General features: G+C 47.2%; 2 protein-coding genes across 3 annotated transcripts in view; one reads left to right on the top strand and one right to left on the bottom strand.

The window, feature by feature from the left end:
* The window catches only part of COPA (coatomer protein complex subunit alpha), a 54,041-nt gene extending 52,628 nt beyond the window's left edge, over nucleotides 1–1,413 (bottom strand). For both annotated transcript variants that reach the window (XM_030824108.1, XM_030824109.1), the window contains exon 1: nucleotides 1,231–1,413. In XM_030824108.1, coding sequence (XP_030679968.1) covers nucleotides 1,231–1,270 — 40 coding nt within the window. In that variant the 5' untranslated portion in view covers nucleotides 1,271–1,413. The remainder of the gene's footprint in view (nucleotides 1–1,230) is intronic.
* On the top strand, nucleotides 1,362–16,324 carry NCSTN (nicastrin). The gene is made up of 17 exons (XM_030824110.1): nucleotides 1,362–1,581; nucleotides 2,811–2,915; nucleotides 5,696–5,819; nucleotides 6,246–6,367; nucleotides 6,788–6,933; nucleotides 8,223–8,373; nucleotides 8,697–8,806; nucleotides 9,055–9,207; nucleotides 9,895–9,999; nucleotides 10,466–10,543; nucleotides 11,448–11,620; nucleotides 13,009–13,111; nucleotides 13,217–13,312; nucleotides 13,611–13,698; nucleotides 13,948–14,102; nucleotides 14,389–14,601; nucleotides 15,527–16,324. The coding sequence occupies exons 1-17, from the start codon at nucleotides 1,497–1,499 to the stop codon at nucleotides 15,647–15,649; spliced, it is 2,130 nt and encodes a 709-aa protein (XP_030679970.1). The 5' UTR covers nucleotides 1,362–1,496; the 3' UTR covers nucleotides 15,650–16,324.
* The last annotated feature ends 283 nt before the right edge of the window (nucleotides 16,325–16,607 follow it).

Here is a 16,607-nt window from a genome sequence, read left to right as displayed (position 1 = left end):
TCCAGCAAGAAATTAGGAGCAGAAAAGAAAACTGAAAGATTATGAAGACCCATTTCACATTTCACCTATACAGGTCTCAGAAATTCTTAATGGTACCCACCTTTCAAGGTCAAGTTTCCCAAGAGACTTAGAAACTGCTCAGAATATATTCACACACTGATAACAACCTCCAGTTTTTGAGCTACTGAGTCTACACCAGGCGCTGTAATAAATACACTCCATATACTTTCTCATTTTAATTCTCTCTATAAAAGACTATTTTACAGATGAGGAAATACAGACTTAGAGACCTTAAGTAAGTCACCCTACACATACAGCTTGTTAGTGGATATCTCAGGATTCCAAGGCAAGCCCATCTGACTTCAAAGACCAAGTTCCTAACCACTTTGTTACGCTGCATCTTACTAAATATTCTAGATACTATTTTTTCCAGGTCTCCGGAGACCTTACTTCTCTGCCTTTCACATTCTAACATTCTGAGGCTAATACTGCGATCTCAGTATTTGCCCTCCACCCCCAATGACCCACACTCGAGCTCCAGAGTTGCCATACTTAGCAAATAAAAATACGAGATGCCCAGATAAATTTGAATTTCTGGTAAGCAACGACAGACTAAAAAACTATTCATTGTTCACCTGAAATTCAAATTTAACTGGGTGTCCTGCATTTTATCTGGCAACTCTATCAAGTTGAGACTTTATTGGGGTTATAAGCCTCAAGTACTATTTCCGGGTAGTAAATAAAGCCGAATGGAGGCACTGATGTTGAGATGCTGCAGCCAAGGCCTCCTTAAGTGAGGTAGCCACTACTCGTCTCTAAAAAAGCTACTGACTCGGGTGCGAGTAACAGAGATCGAGACTCAGTCCCCAGGACCACTCCATATAACACAGTTATCAAAAAGCCAACAGATCACAGGGCCTCTGTTGCAGAACAATACAAATCGGGAGCACAGCCAAGAGGGAAAGGGAGAAGAAAGAATAGGGAGGGGGTCTAAGGAATCCCCTGCAGTGTGGGAGCCACTTTACAGGTAAATCGAAGCCCAAGGACACACCAAAGAAGAGGGGACTGGAGAACCGCCAGCCAGGCCTAACCTCTCTCCCACCCTCCGTCTTCCTCCGGGTCCGTCTGGTGGGCCCATTTCGACCAGCATCTCTACCCATTTTCTCTTCGTCGGTGTCAGCGCCACTCCTGAAATCCAACCTCCATGTTCCCCCTTTTATTCTCCACTACCTTTGACCCGCGCGCTCTTGGTCTCGAATTTGGTTAGCATCTCTCAGGTCTCCGACTCCGATGTCTTAATCCGAGCCCCGACACACCCTGCTGCCCTTCGGACGCCTCCACGTCAGCGACCCTCTCCCGCGGTTTCCGGAAGCGCCTGGAAACACGAACTTCCGGTGTCTTGGGCTCCGGGCCACAGAGACGGTGTCGGTGGTAGCCTAGAGAGGCCGCTACCCGACAAGAGCCGAACGGGGGCTTCCGCTCAGCGGAGAGGCAAGATGGCCACGGCAGGGGGTGGCTCTGGGGCTGACCCGGGAAGTCGGGGTCTCCTTCGCGTTCTGTCTTTCTGCGTCCTACTAGCAGGTGAGGCCTCCCCGCCCGTGAGCTCCGTTCTCTAAGGGGAACTCTCCGGATCGGCCCAGCCGCGACCGCCACTGTCTCCCTTCTGGTTCCTGCTGCCCCTCTTTCCCCCCACCCTGTAAATCCTCTTTCTTTTTCGTTCCCACGACAGAGGTTCCCCCTTTGCCTGGACCTGAAGGTCCCTTCTCCCCCGCAGCACGTTGTGTCGCCTCACTCCCTTCTCTAGGCCTCTTCCTGGACTTCGAGCCTGACCCTCTCCCACTTTGTCCAGATGTCTCGTTTTTCCCACAACCCCAGCCACACACCCCACAGTCGAAAGGAACAGGTGTGAAAGTTAGCTTTCTTCCCCGCGTTTAGACTTTTTGAGACGAAAGCAATCTTGTTCTGTGGGTGCTGTGCGGCGCTTGAAAGGTAGATTTCTTATTTCTTCCTCTATTGATTACACCCTAAGTCTGTGTCCCTCTGCCTTGCCTCAGGTTTTTTTTTTTTTTTAAATCAATAAAGCAAGAATAAGGTAGGATATGGGTACTCTGTGAAGACCCTGAAGTAACGATTCAAGGAACTTTTGGTATTTATAGTGTACTTAAGTGTTTGCTGATACGCGTTCATTTACTGATACATGGCTTTTTAGTTGGTCACTCCCTAAAATGCAAATGTCTGTATATAACTATGACTGTGCCTTCCCCCAATTCACATTGTTTTTAAAGATCCTCAAAGGAGAAACTACAGCTGCCCCACACCGTGGGCACACAAATGACCTACTGATGTTAAATTAACTGACAGGTGTATATGTCTTAAGGTTTCTGTCAATTCTGTTCACACTCTTGGAAAAATGTCTCAGAAAGTTTTCTTAGCCCAGCACCTTTGTATTAACCGATTAGTAATATACATACAGGATATACAAGCAGAAGTGTGATCACCTGTGCAACCAGAATCTGGCAAATCTAAGGTCAAACACATTTCCTTTGACTAAGTTTTCTCTCTTTTAGTGTCACTGTCAATGGCGCTACATGGACTTTGTAATAACCCTTTGAGGCACATAGCTGTGTGCCATGTAGAGCATGTATCTGTTACGATAATGTGCCCAAGAAATAAGAAGAATGGACTTTAATCTCATTTTAGAAAGTATGATACTAAATGATTTACCCAAGCCATACATCAGGTTAATGACACGATAGAAGGTAGTACCTGTGTCTCTCAGATTTTTCTAACACTTTTTATCTTCCGATCAGGTTTGTGCAGGGGAAACTCAGTGGAGAGGAAGATATATATCCCTTTAAATAAAACAGCTCCCTGTGTTCGCCTGCTCAACGCCACTCATCAGATTGGCTGCCAGTGTGAGTTGAGACGGATTCATGTTTGTGGACATTCATATTTGTCTGTGCCCTAGATACTAAGTAACATCGATGTCCTGCTAGGAGTTTTGACACTCATATTGGACTGTGTGTAGGCAGTTACAGAGAACCGTCTGTCAAGCTAGGCAAGATGATTAATAAGAACTAACATTTAGTAAATGCTGCATACCAAGCTTTTTACGTGTGCATCTCATACAACCCCCACCACAACCCCACAAAATAGGTCTTACTGTTATTGTCACTTTATAAATGATGAAACTAAAACTTAAAGAAGTTGAATAACTTTCCCAAGATCATACTGGTAAGAAGTGATGATGCCAGGATCTGGTGGCCCAAGCACTAAGCTGGGAGTCTTTTTTTTTTTTTTGAGACGGAGTTTCACTCTTGTCCCCCAGGCTGGAGTGCAATGGCACGATCTCGGCTCACTGTGACCTCTGCTTTCTGGGTTCAAGCGATTCTCCTGCCTCAGCCTCTTGAGTAGCTGGGATTACATGCACCTGCCACCATGCCCAGCTAATTTTTGTATTTTTAGTAGAGACGGTGTTTCACCATGTTGGCCAGGCTGGTCTCGAACTCCTGACCTCAAGTGATTCACCCGCCTTGGCCTCCCAAAGTGCTGGGATTACAGGCATGAGCCACCATGCCCAGCCCTCTGGACTTAGTTTCTGAACTGGTTTGTAGGTAGAAGAGAGCTAGGTCCGGGGTGGGCTGAGATCAGATTGCTGGTTTTGCTGGAACATCACTCTAAAGTACAGAAGGCCAGGACCCCATCCTCTTGTAACGGGGATCTAAGAAAACTCCCCTGGGAACGAGTCCTTCTACTCTGTGTTCTTAAAACAGCTCTGTGGGAAGCAAAGCCTCTAGAGGTAAAGCCAAGTGCCAGTACAGAGAAACAAGAGGAGGCAAGCGGGACTCTGGCCACTTCCTCATTATGGTTCCTTTTCAACCTACTTATTTCCAAATCTTACTTCATCATGTCTGTCTTTTCTGAGCAGGCTATGCCCTTTTTAATTAGTGTAGCTAACATGATAAAACTAAGGAGAAAAAGTGATACCCAGATTTGATTTCTGATTATAATGCTCTGCTTCTCTTGGACATTTTAAAGTTCTCAAAGGGGGCTTTAAATAGGTTTCTTTTCCCTCCCTCCCTCCTTCTATCCTTTCTTCCTTCTTTCATCTGTCCCCATAGTATGAGATGAATACAGGTAGAAAACCTCATTGAAGGCCCAGAGAAAATAAGCAAGTTACTTAAGACTACACCATTACTAGTTGGAACCCAGATTAGAATCCAGGTTTTTTTCAGTCCAGTATCATAGTTTGTCTTCCTCTTGTCCTCCCTGGAGTTGAAGTTTTGGGGTGTGTATGTGTGTGTGTGTGTGTCAGTGTCAGAGTCTGACTGTGTCACCCAGGCTGGAGTGCTGTGGCACAATCTCAGCTCACTGCAGCCTCCGCCTCCCAGGTTCAAGCAATTCTCTGCCTCAGCCTCCTGAGTAACTAGCATTACAGGTGTGCACCATCACACCTGGCTAATTTTTGTATTTTTAGTAGAGATGGGGTTTCGCCATGTTGGCCAGGCTGGTCTCGAACTCCTGACCTCAAGTGATCCACCCACCCACTTCAGCCTCTCAAAGTACTGGGATTACAGGCATGAGCCACTGTGCCCGGCCGAAGTTATATATGTTTTAGTTGCCACACTACTTGTTCCTTTTCCCATGTTTTAAATGCTGTGGCAAGGGCCGGGCATGGTGGCTCACTCCTGTAATCCCAGCACTTTGGGAGGCTGAGGTGGGCATTTAAAACTCTAAAATGATTCTGATACACAGCCAGGGCTGAGAACTACTGGTCTAAAATAATTTATGAATAACACATCCAATTTTCTGTGGGGAGAAGACTCACAGGGAGACCCTAGGATATCTCCACACAGATCACTGGGGACTTAAGGAGTATTACCTAATGCCTTGAATTATGTAGAATTCAAAGTATTTTGGACTCTGGATCATCCATCCTCTAATACAGTGCTTCCTAATCTTTATCATGTCATGAGACACATAGAAAATGTTATTTGTATGGCATCCTGGCACATACAGAAATGGGTGATATTTTCAGGGCATCCTGGGGTGAATGATAAGTAGGCTCCTGGCTGGAGGTAACTTTGGAAACCCTAGGTTTCCTGGAATGAAGAGAACCAATGAGAGCACATCTCTGATCCATTCGAGGCTTATCAGTTGGGAAGCTCTGTTTTTAGAAACCTCAGAGTTCTTGATTAACCTCATCTAAAACTGGCCAGAAGCAAGTAAAGTCATTCCCAGAAAGGGCAAAAGGAATGATGATCCAGGAAGGCTCCTGAGGCCAAGGGCATGTACGCATGTGTTTTTACAAAGGAAGATTCAAAGCTAAAACCCTGAGCTAGAGATTTAGTGGCATTTCCTAGAGAAAATATAGGTTTGAAAACTTTGGTGTCTATTGTTGTAGAATCTTATGTATATGGCTAAATAAGGTTGAGGGCAGAGGGCAAGAAAATGAAGTTCACAGAACCTTTCTGGCATATAATGAGTCCTCTTGTGCTCTTTTATATTCCATTCCCTCCTGATAACCTTCAGATGGAGCTGGGGCAACAGCTTCTCAGTTCAAATCTAGAGGTGCCTGTATTCACCCAAATATGTTGTGACATCTTTAGGGGATAAAAGATAACGCAGAATCAGTGAGGCAAAGTCAGCATTGTTAACTATGGAAGCTTTAATTTGACTCATTCTGTCCTGGCAGCTTCAATTAGTGGAGACACAGGGGTTATCCATGTAGTAGAGAAAGAAGAGGACCTACAGTGGGTATTGACTGATGGCCCCAACCCCCCTTACATGGTTCTGCTGGAGAGCAAGCTTTTTACCAGGTAAGAACTAGATGTATCTGCTGGGAAAACATCCATAGAGGGAAAGTTTCAGTGAACAGTCGTCCCACTTATTAGTGAAAACTTCCCTTGGCTGCCCTGGTCTAGTCAGGGGAGAGGGTGGGGTGGTCCTCAGAAGGAAAGGTGTACCATCAAAAGAAATGATCTTGAGCTTAGGGCTAAATTTCACCTCCCTGTCCCTGAGTAACCCTGGGCACCCCTCCCCTTCCTCCCTGGGGTCCTTACTCAGTAAAGCTCTACATTTTAGAGCAGATCATTGTCCAGGCTCAGAATTTAGAGACTGAAAGGGAAGAAATAAGTCAACAGTCTGATTCCCCTAGTTCCCCATTTGTTTCCATCCTGGAGGCGGAATGTCAGGCTGTCTGATACCTTCCTGTGTTCCTTCATGGAATTCCTTTCCTATTCCAGGGATGTAATGGAGAAGCTGAAAGGGAGAACCAGCCGAATTGCTGGTCTTGCAGTGTCCTTGACCAAGCCCAGTCCTGCCTCAGGCTTCTCTCCTAGTGTGCAGTGCCCAAATGATGGGTTTGGTAAGTGTCCCAAAGGATCAGGAGAGCCTACTGTCGCCTAAGGCTCACTGTTGCTTCGGTCTTATGTCTTTGTGAGGGATGTCTGTGTGTAGTGTCAGTAACTGACTCCCAAACAGGAGGTAGTGTTTATTTGTCTTTGCTGCTCATCCCTTCCCTCTCCTGCTTCCCCTTCCTTTGCCTTACCTGGCATTATCTCTTTTTGTCATGTGTTCACATCCCTAATCTTACAGCCTAAGACTCCCTGATACCATTGTCTTTCTATTTTAGTGTGGATGGTAATAGACTTCATTCCTACTTCTTTGAGTCACCACCTCGTTTTGAACTCTTAGTCCCAACTGAAAGATTCTTCCACCCTCACCTGGTTCCTAAGTACTTGGTGTCCCAGTAACCAGTCCCCCTATTCCCCATCCTTCCCTTCAGGTGTTTACTCCAATTCCTATGGGCCAGAGTTTGCTCATTGCAGAGAAACACAGTGGAACTCGCTGGGCAATGGTTTGGCTTATGAAGACTTTAGTTTCCCCATCTTTCTTCTTGAAGATGAAAATGAAACCAAAGTCATCAAGCAGGTAATGACGCTGCCAGCTCCTAGCAATTCCAGTTAGAAAGAAGATTATTTTTCTAGCCAGGTGTGGTGGTGTGTGCATGTAGTCCCAGCCACCCGGGTGGCTGAGACAGGAGGATCGCTTGAGGCCGGGAGGCAGAGGTTTCAGTGAGCTGAGATGGCACCATTGCACTCCAGCCTGGGTGACAGAGCAAGACCCTGTGTCACCAAAAAAAAAAAAAAAAAGAAAAGAAAAAAAGAAAGAAGGGATTATTTTATAGGCTCTCCTATTTGGAGGGTGGCTCATTCTACTGGTACACCTGCTGAAAGACAGTTGCTCTAAAAAGAACCAAGATGTTTATTTTTCTCACATTCTTTCCCCACATTTTGCTCCTGCTTGATATTATAGCATTAAAGCCTTTTACACTAGAAGAAAATATAAAGAATATCCGAAAGAATAATATGAAACGAGGCCAGGCGCGGTGGCTCACGCTTGTAATCCCAGCACTTTGGGAGGCCGAGGCGGGCGGATCATGAGGTCAGGAGATCGAGACCACAGTGAAACCCCGTCTCTACTAAAAATACAAAAAAAATTAGCTGGGCGTGGTGGCGGGTGCCTTTAGTCCCAGCTACTCGGAGAGGCTGAGGCAGGAGAATGGCGTGAACCCGGGAGGTGGAGCTTGCAGTGAGCCGAGATTGCGCCACTGCACTCCAGTCTGGGCGACAGAGCGAGACTCCGTCTCAAAAAAAAAAAAATATGAAACAAGGTACGCAGCCTAGATTAAGAACCACTAGTATTGTAAAAAAAAAAAAAAGCATTGGACTAGAGATTGAGAAATTAAATTTGGTAATTTCTGAGCTTCTTTTTAGCTCTAATGTGCCTTAATTCTGGTCTAGTATTTCCATTTTGACTCATAGAGTAGTTAAGAGATTTGTCCAAAGTTGCATGGTGAGTTGATCTCCAAGCTATGCCATATCTGATTTCCTATCTCTAGTTTGGTGCTCTTTGTATCAGATCACACTGAATCTTTTCAGTGGCTGAAGCTTTAAATTGGGCCAGGCCATCTGGAATGGGATAATTTCATCTCCAACTAAACCACTGAGTCTGCAACCCTTTGTAACTCTTGATGAGTTTTTCTCTTTGACCTTATAGATCCTATGGTTGTACCAGGATAACTATAGCTCAGGGATAAATGTCTCCGAAAAGGGTGTGGCTCCATCCCAAAAGGATGGAACTGGGCCCTCCTCCTTCTAGGATGTAAGGGAGGGCCTCCACAAACTAGCTGTCTCAGTGGGGTCCATCTCACCTTTCAGTGCTATCAAGATCACAACCTGAGTCAGAATGGCTCAGCACCAACCTTCCCACTGTGTGCCATGCAGCTCTTCTCACACATGCACGCTGTCATCAGCACTGCCACCTGCATGCGGCGCAGCTCCATCCAAAGCACCTTCAGCATCAACCCAGGTAGGGCAGATCCAAACCATGAGGGTAATGGAATAAGGGGCAGAGGGAGAGTGGAACCAGGCCAGGGAATGTTAGAGAGACTGTAATAGGGAAGGAGTAGACACCATGAAGGAGCTCTGCATGGGAGAACTAGAAAGAATTCTGAAAAATTTAGGCAGCTTGTTCCTAAAGTGGATGGTGGCAGAGAAGCCAACCTCGGACTGTTGGAAGTAGAGAAAACGACTTAGAGTCCGTGGGGCACTGGTCAGAGATTTCCAATGTTGCCTTTATAGCTACCCTCTCCTTTAGCCTTGTTGATCTCTCATTGTTTGTGTCCTGCTTAGAAATCGTCTGTGACCCCCTGTCTGATTACAATGTGTGGAGCATGCTAAAGCCTATAAATACAACTGGGACATTAAAGCCTGACGACAGGGTTGTGGTTGCTGCCACCCGGGTGAGTGTTGGCTTCTGATCAGGATGGGCAGGGCTGGCACAAAAAGAGCTGGTAGGCCCCGCTCTAGCATATCAGATTTCAAAGTTGCTAAATTGGGAAGCCTCAAATGGGGAGGAATCTGGGCTGTGGGACTCCTAGGTTGTCTCCATTGCCACAGGACAGGTATATTCTCTTGACTGGAGCAAGAAAGGAGGTTTGGGGCCGGTTTTAAAGTATATATCCCCTGACTTTTCTTCTGTTGTACCTAGCTGGATAGTCGTTCCTTTTTCTGGAATGTGGCCCCGGGAGCTGAAAGCGCAGTGGCTTCCTTTGTCACCCAGCTGGCTGCTGCTGAAGCTTTGCAAAAGGCACCTGATGTGACCACCCTGCCCCGCAATGTCATGTTTGTCTTCTTTCAAGGGGTAAGGGCTCTTTGGCTGGGGTGCAATGGCAGGGAAGAAAGAGGATAGTAAAGATGAGAGTGGCTACTGGTTGGAGAAGACCTCAGCACTTGACCTAAGTTGTTAACCAGCACAGAGCTTCCAGATGTGTCTACCTGTGTCTCCCCTTTAGATTCCTCCATTTTAGGAAGCTTAGATTCCTTCTTTTTAGGAAGATTTTACACCCTGAATTGGTATGTAACCAGCCCCCTCTTTCCCCCACTGATAAGATATATTGGAGGTGGCCTTTTACTTTTATTCTCTGGACTCCTTTACTGCTATCTCCACCCAGGAGCCCTGAGGCTCCTGACTCTCATCACTAGGACCACAGCCCTAAAATAAGGGAACAGCATCTGTGGCTGAGTCACTGGAGGTGGGGGACAGTTAAGAAGCAGACACATAATAGCTGATGTTCATCTTAGGCCTTTACTAAGGCTACTTTCCCCATTTGTGGGCTTGAGAAATCTTGTAATACATACATATGAGGGATAGTCACAGCTGAGAGGTGGGGCCAAGAGAAGCAGAAAGTCACATGACTGTAAGCTGACTAGCAGTTGGGGTGACCTGAAATAGTCGTCTTGCCTACAGCTTTGATGACCTGGGCTTCTTTGAGGCTTTCCTAACCCTTTGGAATCTCTGTTCCCCCTCCCACCTACCTCCATCTCTCAGGAAACTTTTGACTACATTGGCAGCTCAAGGATGGTCTACGACATGGAGAAGGGCAAGTTTCCTGTGCAGTTAGAGAATGTTGACTCATTTGTGGAGCTGGGACAGGTATGTGGCATGTCCCCCAGCCCCTTCCTTTTTAATTAAAGCTTCCTTCTTTGTTGTTCTGTGGTCTTAACTGCAGGAACCACCGCCTCTTCCCTTGACTTCTATCCCCTAGGCATGGCCCAGAACAGGAGACTGATTCTAAGTGTTGTTTCTTTTTTTTTTTTTTTTTTGAAACGGAGTCTTGCTGTCGCCCAGGCTGGAGTGCAGTGGCGCAATCTCGGCTCACTACAAGCTCCACCTCCCGGGTTCACGCCATTCTCCTGCCTCAGCCTCTCCGAGTAGCGGGGACTACAGGCGGCCGCCACCACGCCCGGCTAATTTTCTGTATTTTTAGTAGAGACGGGGTTTCACCGTGGTCTCGATCTCTTGACCTCATGATCCGCCCGCCTTGGCCTCCCAAAGTTCTGGGATTACAAGCATGAGCCACCACGCCCGGCCAAGTGTTGTTTCTTCATCCTCCCCCCAGGTGGCCTTAAGAACTTCATTAGAGCTTTGGATGCACACAGATCCTGTTTCTCAGAAAAATGAGTCTGTACGGAACCAGGTAACCCAAGCATCTCCCCTCATTTCCTGTTCCTACAGCTCAGAATCCAGACCCCAACCCCTGCCCTGTTTCCACCAACCCCTGCCCTGTTTCCACCAACCCCCAGGGCCTGTGAGACAGGGTAAGAGACAGGATTGGATTGGGTGTTGGCCAAAGGATGAACACCACAGCTGTTGTTGCTGCTGGGAAGAATCAGGAGCTCAGTGGCATTCCATTGGTTCCCTGGACTGGGTAGTTCTCTGATCATTTGTTGCCTAGCAGACTACCACTGCCCATTAAGGATAGGTGAGTGACTAGCTCCCTTCTTGCCTTGCTGCCCCATGGATCCAATTGTCAAGGCTGCTCTGCCCAAGTCCTGGCTGTGTCACACTCCCTGCCCAACTTGTCCTCCACTTTCCTCCTCACTGCTTGTTCAAAACCTTCCCTTCCCTCTAGGTCCACCTTTAGGTCTGCTTTTTTCCAGGTGGCCCTCTTTCTGCAATTCCAGCCTTCAGCATCATCCCTGCCGTGGACTCCTGTAGCATTTAAAGAATTGGTTATCTGTTTGGCATTCAGCACGCAGTTTTCTATTATTATTTGCTCCCTCCAATTCTGCACAATAAAATAATAAGTGAAGCATCCACTGAGGATAAAGCAGAGTCTTGAAGACAGTAGAATTTACTTATAAATATGAAAAAAAGGTGTCTTCTTTATGCCCCAGTTTTCTAACTCTAAAAGGAATGGTGGCAGCTACAGGAAATTCAGAGAGCCTTAGTCCCAAAAGGCTTGAGGGATAAAGGTCTACTAGAGATAGGGTAGCTCCCCAAGCAGGGGACTTGAAGTATAGAGCATTTCAGGCCTAAAAGAGACCTCCTGCTTCCCATCCCCCAGCCTCCCATCAGTTAATCTCCCTCGTACCCCCCAGGTGGAGGATCTCCTGGTCACATTGGAGAAGAGTGGTGCTGGTGTCCCTGCTGTCATCCTCAGGAGGCCAAATCAGTCCCAGCCTCTCCCACCATCTTCCCTGCAGCGATTTCTTCGAGCTCGAAACATCTCTGGCGTTGTTCTGGCTGACCACTCTGGTGCCTTCCATAACAAGTAAGAATCACTTGGCCCTGTACCCTCTTCATTCTTGAAGAGAGTCTATTCTGCAGTCTGGGAGGAAGGTCACTGCCCTCCGCTTTCCCACACTACCCCTCCAGAACCTCAGGTCCATCTGTATTCTTTGCTCAGTGGCCTTTTCACATCTGAACTGAAACCCTTATTTGTTTGACTGGATATTCATCTTAGAAACTCATCCTCACTCTTAGCCCTTTCCTGTCACAATCCTCTGTTACGGTTCCACTGCTCCCTACCTCTCCGGGGTCCTGAGTTCCTCAGGGCTGCCAGCAGAGGGCATCATCTCAAACACAAGCATGGGAAGGATGGTGGGGGCCCTTTGGCTAGAGGACAGAAAGCAGTCCTTCTCTGGAACTCACCCAGAGGTGCCAGAAACAGTATTCATACTCTGTGAAATGTACCATGTTCTTGCCATGTGGTAGGTGGCCATGGTTCAGTGTGAGGGTAAAAGTGCCTCCTATAGCTGATGGGGCTCCAGAGATACAAAGTAAGGCCCTGTTAGTCACCTCTTTCTTGGTCTGGGTTACCCTTAAACTGCTCCTAACTTGAGGCCTTGGATAACAGGGGATTTCTTACTCAGGCTGGATTGCCAAGCTTCCCTGGAGCCAAATGAGTTTTGGAGTGAAAATGCTTGAGCTCTATTTCTGACCCCAGCCAAGTAGCACCTTCTCATTGATTTAGGGGAGTGACAATCCTAGCACTTAGGGTCAGCTGTCTTCTCTAAAGCTATCCTTGTACCACTTTGGGGCAAGTGAGGATTCATCATTTGCACACATTTCGGATTTGGTTATGTAGCTGACTTGACTTTGTGTGGGACAGGGATTTACTGATGGTAAAGACTGTGGAGCCCAGCCTCTCTTTTAAGATCTGTCTCCTTGGGGCTCCATAAGGATCATCATGGTGATTTCATCAATGTATTCTTATATATCTATGAGCAGACCTGATCCTAAGACCTGCAAATCACCTCCTGCTCCCAGCCACCCTAAATATAAATGTTCATTGGAACAGTTATACAATTGTGATCTCATGATATATGGCAGAGTTCTCTGATAATCATCTTAGCCATCCCCCATATCTCCAGCCCAAATGATGTAGAAGAGTCTCTCCTTTGTTTAAAGATCTGAGCTCATTCAGCTTTTCTACCTTGTCTGTCAGGAAAGTCTTTAATTTTCACTAACCACCTCACCCTCACTCCTACCTCCCTGTTCTCCACACCTTCTGGAATATGGGATCCTGATTGTCTCTCACCCCTTTCTTCTGGATGCTGAAAATGAGATACTGAGTTCCTGCATAAGGAGCATTTGAGGGAGGAAAGGGGCAGAGCCCTGGCTAAATGTAGCCAAGGCTCATGCCGGCTTTCCTGGCAGATATTACCAGAGTATTTACGACACTGCTGAGAACATTAATATGAGCTATCCCGAATGGCTGAGCCCTGAAGAGGACCTGAACTTTGTAACAGACACTGCCAAGGTAGCACTGAGCCAGTCTGGGTGGGAGCCTGGGGCACACAGTGAAGATGCTAGCCTTTGAGGATAGGAGAGGTGGGCCATTCAGCCCCCTCCTCACCTACCACAGGCCCTGGCAGATGTGGCCACGGTGCTGGGACGTGCTCTGTATGAGCTTGCAGGAGGAACCAACTTCAGCGACACAGTTCAGGCTGATCCCCAAACGGTAAGCAGATGGGTCCTAGCTCCTTTCTGTTTACACAGCAAGCTGTCCCTATCCTCCCTTGCCCTAGTGTCCCAAACCTTGGAATTCCACATGACTGTTGATGCCGGTGAGAATGCCTGATGCCCCAGAGAGCTCTTGGGTGGGCCTCATCTGCGTCTTATGAGCCAGCCACTGTCTCCCAACTCCAGTCTATCTGGCCAGTCTTGTTCCTGCCCCATGACTGGGTCTCCACTGATAATTCTTTCCCTAGGCTCCCTTCAAGTCACAGGGTTTTCTCTCTTTACTGTTCCAATCCTAGGTCACCCGCCTGCTCTATGGGTTCCTGATTAAAGCCAACAACTCATGGTTCCAGTCTATCCTCAGGCAGGACCTAAGGTCCTACTTGGGTAAGCATCTGGTGTGGGAATGGGACCCTTAGCTAAGGAAAGGGATAGAGAAAAAGTCATTTTGGTTTAACCTGTATTATTTTTTTTCTTTTTCCTCTCTGTTTTTCTTACCTCCTGTTTTCCTTTCTTCTCATATTCGATGGATCTTTTTCCGTTGCCCTTCTTTCTGGCTGCTGCCAATCTTGGGCTTTTCCTGTTTCACCCACCATCCACCCACCAAATCTTCCCTTCCTTTTGGTCTGCAATCAGGTGACGGGCCTCTTCAACATTACATTGCTGTCTCTAGCCCCACCAACACCACTTATGTTGTACAGTATGCCTTGGCAAATTTGACTGGCACGGTGGTCAACCTCACCCGAGAGCAATGCCAGGATCCAAGTAAAGTCCCAAGTGAAAACAAGGATGTGAGTGGTGGTGGGTGTCGGAAGTGCCCTGGGGCCCCTTTCCCTTGGGAAAGTTGGAGGTTCTTCTAGACCTAGTTAGACCCAGGGGATTGGGATGGAGAGGTGGAGAGATGCAGTCCTCAGCAATTGGATGTTGAAAAGCCTGGGTGAAAGTGGACCATCTGAAGGGTAAAGGGACAGCAGCCAGTTAGCTCAATTGGTTAGAGCATGGCACTGATAGAGGGTAGAGGGAACGAGTGAGAAGAGCATCACCCTAGCCATGTGTTGTGGCCCATCTTCTGTGCAGCTGTATGAGTACTCATGGGTCCAGGGCCCTTTGAATTCCAATGAGACGGACCGACTCCCCCGGTGTGTGCGTTCTACTGCACGATTAGCCAGGGCCTTGTCTCCTGCCTTTGAACTGAGTCAGTGGAGCTCTACTGAATACTCTACATGGACTGAGAGCCGCTGGAAAGATATCCGTGCCCGGATATTTCTCATCGCCAGTAAAGAGCTTGAGGTGAGATGGGGCAGGAGGGGAGGTGGCAGGGATCTGTTTGACTTCTTTCTCTGCTTTCCTGTGTCATATAGCCTCTTCCATCTCCCATTTGCCCCACATCTATAGCAAAAGGCTACTGCAAATCTGTCCCTGGTCAGCCAGCATGTTCCCTTAGGAGGCTTTTCTTTTTTTTTTTTTTTTTTTTTTTTTTTTTTTTTTTTGAGATGGAGTTTCACTCTTGTTGCCCAAGCTGGAGTGCAATGGCACGATCTCGGCTCACTGCAACTTCCGTCCCCCAGGTTCAAGCGATTCTCCTGCCTCAGCCTCCCAAGTAGCTGGAATTACAGGCATGTGCCACCACACCCAGCTAATTTTTTTTTATTTTTAGTAGAGACGGGGTTTCACCATGTTGGTCAGGCTGGTCTTAAACTCCTGACCTCAGGTGATCCACCCACCTTGGCCTCCCAAAGTGCTGGGATTACAGGTGTGAGCCACTGCGCCCGGCCAGAAGGCCTTTCTTCACAGATAGTTTGAGTAGGTGTTCATTCTGGAGAGCCCCTGTGGATCCCAGAACTTCACAGCTTCAACTCCCATCTGGCATTCCCCATCTGGCACAGCTGGGATGAGTCAGTCTAATGTACTGAGTTCCTGTCACAAGTCAGTAATGTAAGTGTCGCAAGAGAACCAAAGCCCTGGGCCCTCCTTTCAAAATGCCTAAAATTTAAGTAATACAAGATGGAAGCAAGAACAGAGATACTTTACTTCTCTCTTCAAATGGGGAGACAAAGTCTATAGGCTGGAGAGATGTTGCCCTTGATTGTTCCATACTTGGTGCTTAGAGCCAGCATCAGAATTCCCGTGGCTCCAAACCCCAAACAATTATCCAAAAAACTGCACTGAGTTCTGAGAATGCCTTTCTCCTTTCCTGCCCTCCCTCCCGCTGCAGTTCATCACCCTGATAGTGGGCTTCGGCATCCTCATCTTCTCTCTCATCGTCACCTACTGCATCAATGCCAAAGCTGATGTCCTTTTCATTGCTCCCCGGGAGCCAGGAGCTGTGTCATACTGAGGAGGACCCCAGCTTTTCCTGCCAGCTCAGCAGTTCACTTCCTAGAGCATCTGTCCCACTGGGACACAACCACTAATTTGTCACTGGAACCTCCCTGGGCCTGTCTCAGACTGGGATTAACATAAAAGAGTGGAACTTTCCAAAAGAGACAGGGAGAGATAAATAAGTTGCCTCCCTTCCTCGGCTCCCCTTTCCCATCACCCCTTCCCCATTTCCTCCTCCTTCTCTATTCATGCCAGATTTTGGGATTACAAATAGAAGCTTCTTGCTCCTGTTTAACTCCCTAGTTACCCCCACCTAATTTGCCCTTCAGGATCCTTCTACTTTTTCCATCTGGCCCTGTACCTCTCTGCTCCTCACCCCCACCCCTGTACCCAGCCACCTTCCTGACTGGGAAGGACAAAAGGTTGAATGTCAGGGTCAAACTACATTGAACCCCTGAGGACAGGGACATCTCTGGGCTGAGCCTACTGTCTCCTTCCCATTGTCCTTTCTCCAGGCCCTCAGATGGCACATTAGGGTGGGCGTGCTGCGGGTGGGTATCCTACCTCCAGCCCACAGTGCTCAGTTGTACTTTTTATTAAGCTGTAATATCTATTTTTGTTTTTGTCTTTTTCCTTTATTCTTTTTGTAAATATATATATAATGAGTTTCATTAAAATAGATTATCCCACACGACTTGTACTGCTAGTTATTCTTCCCAGGCCACCTTGTTCAGCCAGCCTGGACTGGAAGTCATGAGGTTATCTTTTATGCTATCGTCTTGGGCTCCAGAGGACCCAAGGCGTAAGGCTCTATCAAAAACAGTTGAAGTCCTTTCAAATTGCAGAGCCCTGGTTCTCCTCTTGTAAGAACAATGTTAACATAGTTTCTTCTCACTTTGTAATCAACAGGCATTTCTTTTTTTTTTTTTTTTTTTTTTTTTTGAGATGGAGTCTCGCTCTGTTACGCAGGCTGG

The sequence above is a fragment of the Nomascus leucogenys genome, chromosome 12 (assembly GCF_006542625.1).
Source record: "Nomascus leucogenys isolate Asia chromosome 12, Asia_NLE_v1, whole genome shotgun sequence".
In the NCBI taxonomy this organism is placed as follows: domain Eukaryota; kingdom Metazoa; phylum Chordata; class Mammalia; order Primates; family Hylobatidae; genus Nomascus; species Nomascus leucogenys.
This window is presented reverse-complemented; position numbering and strand designations above follow the sequence as displayed.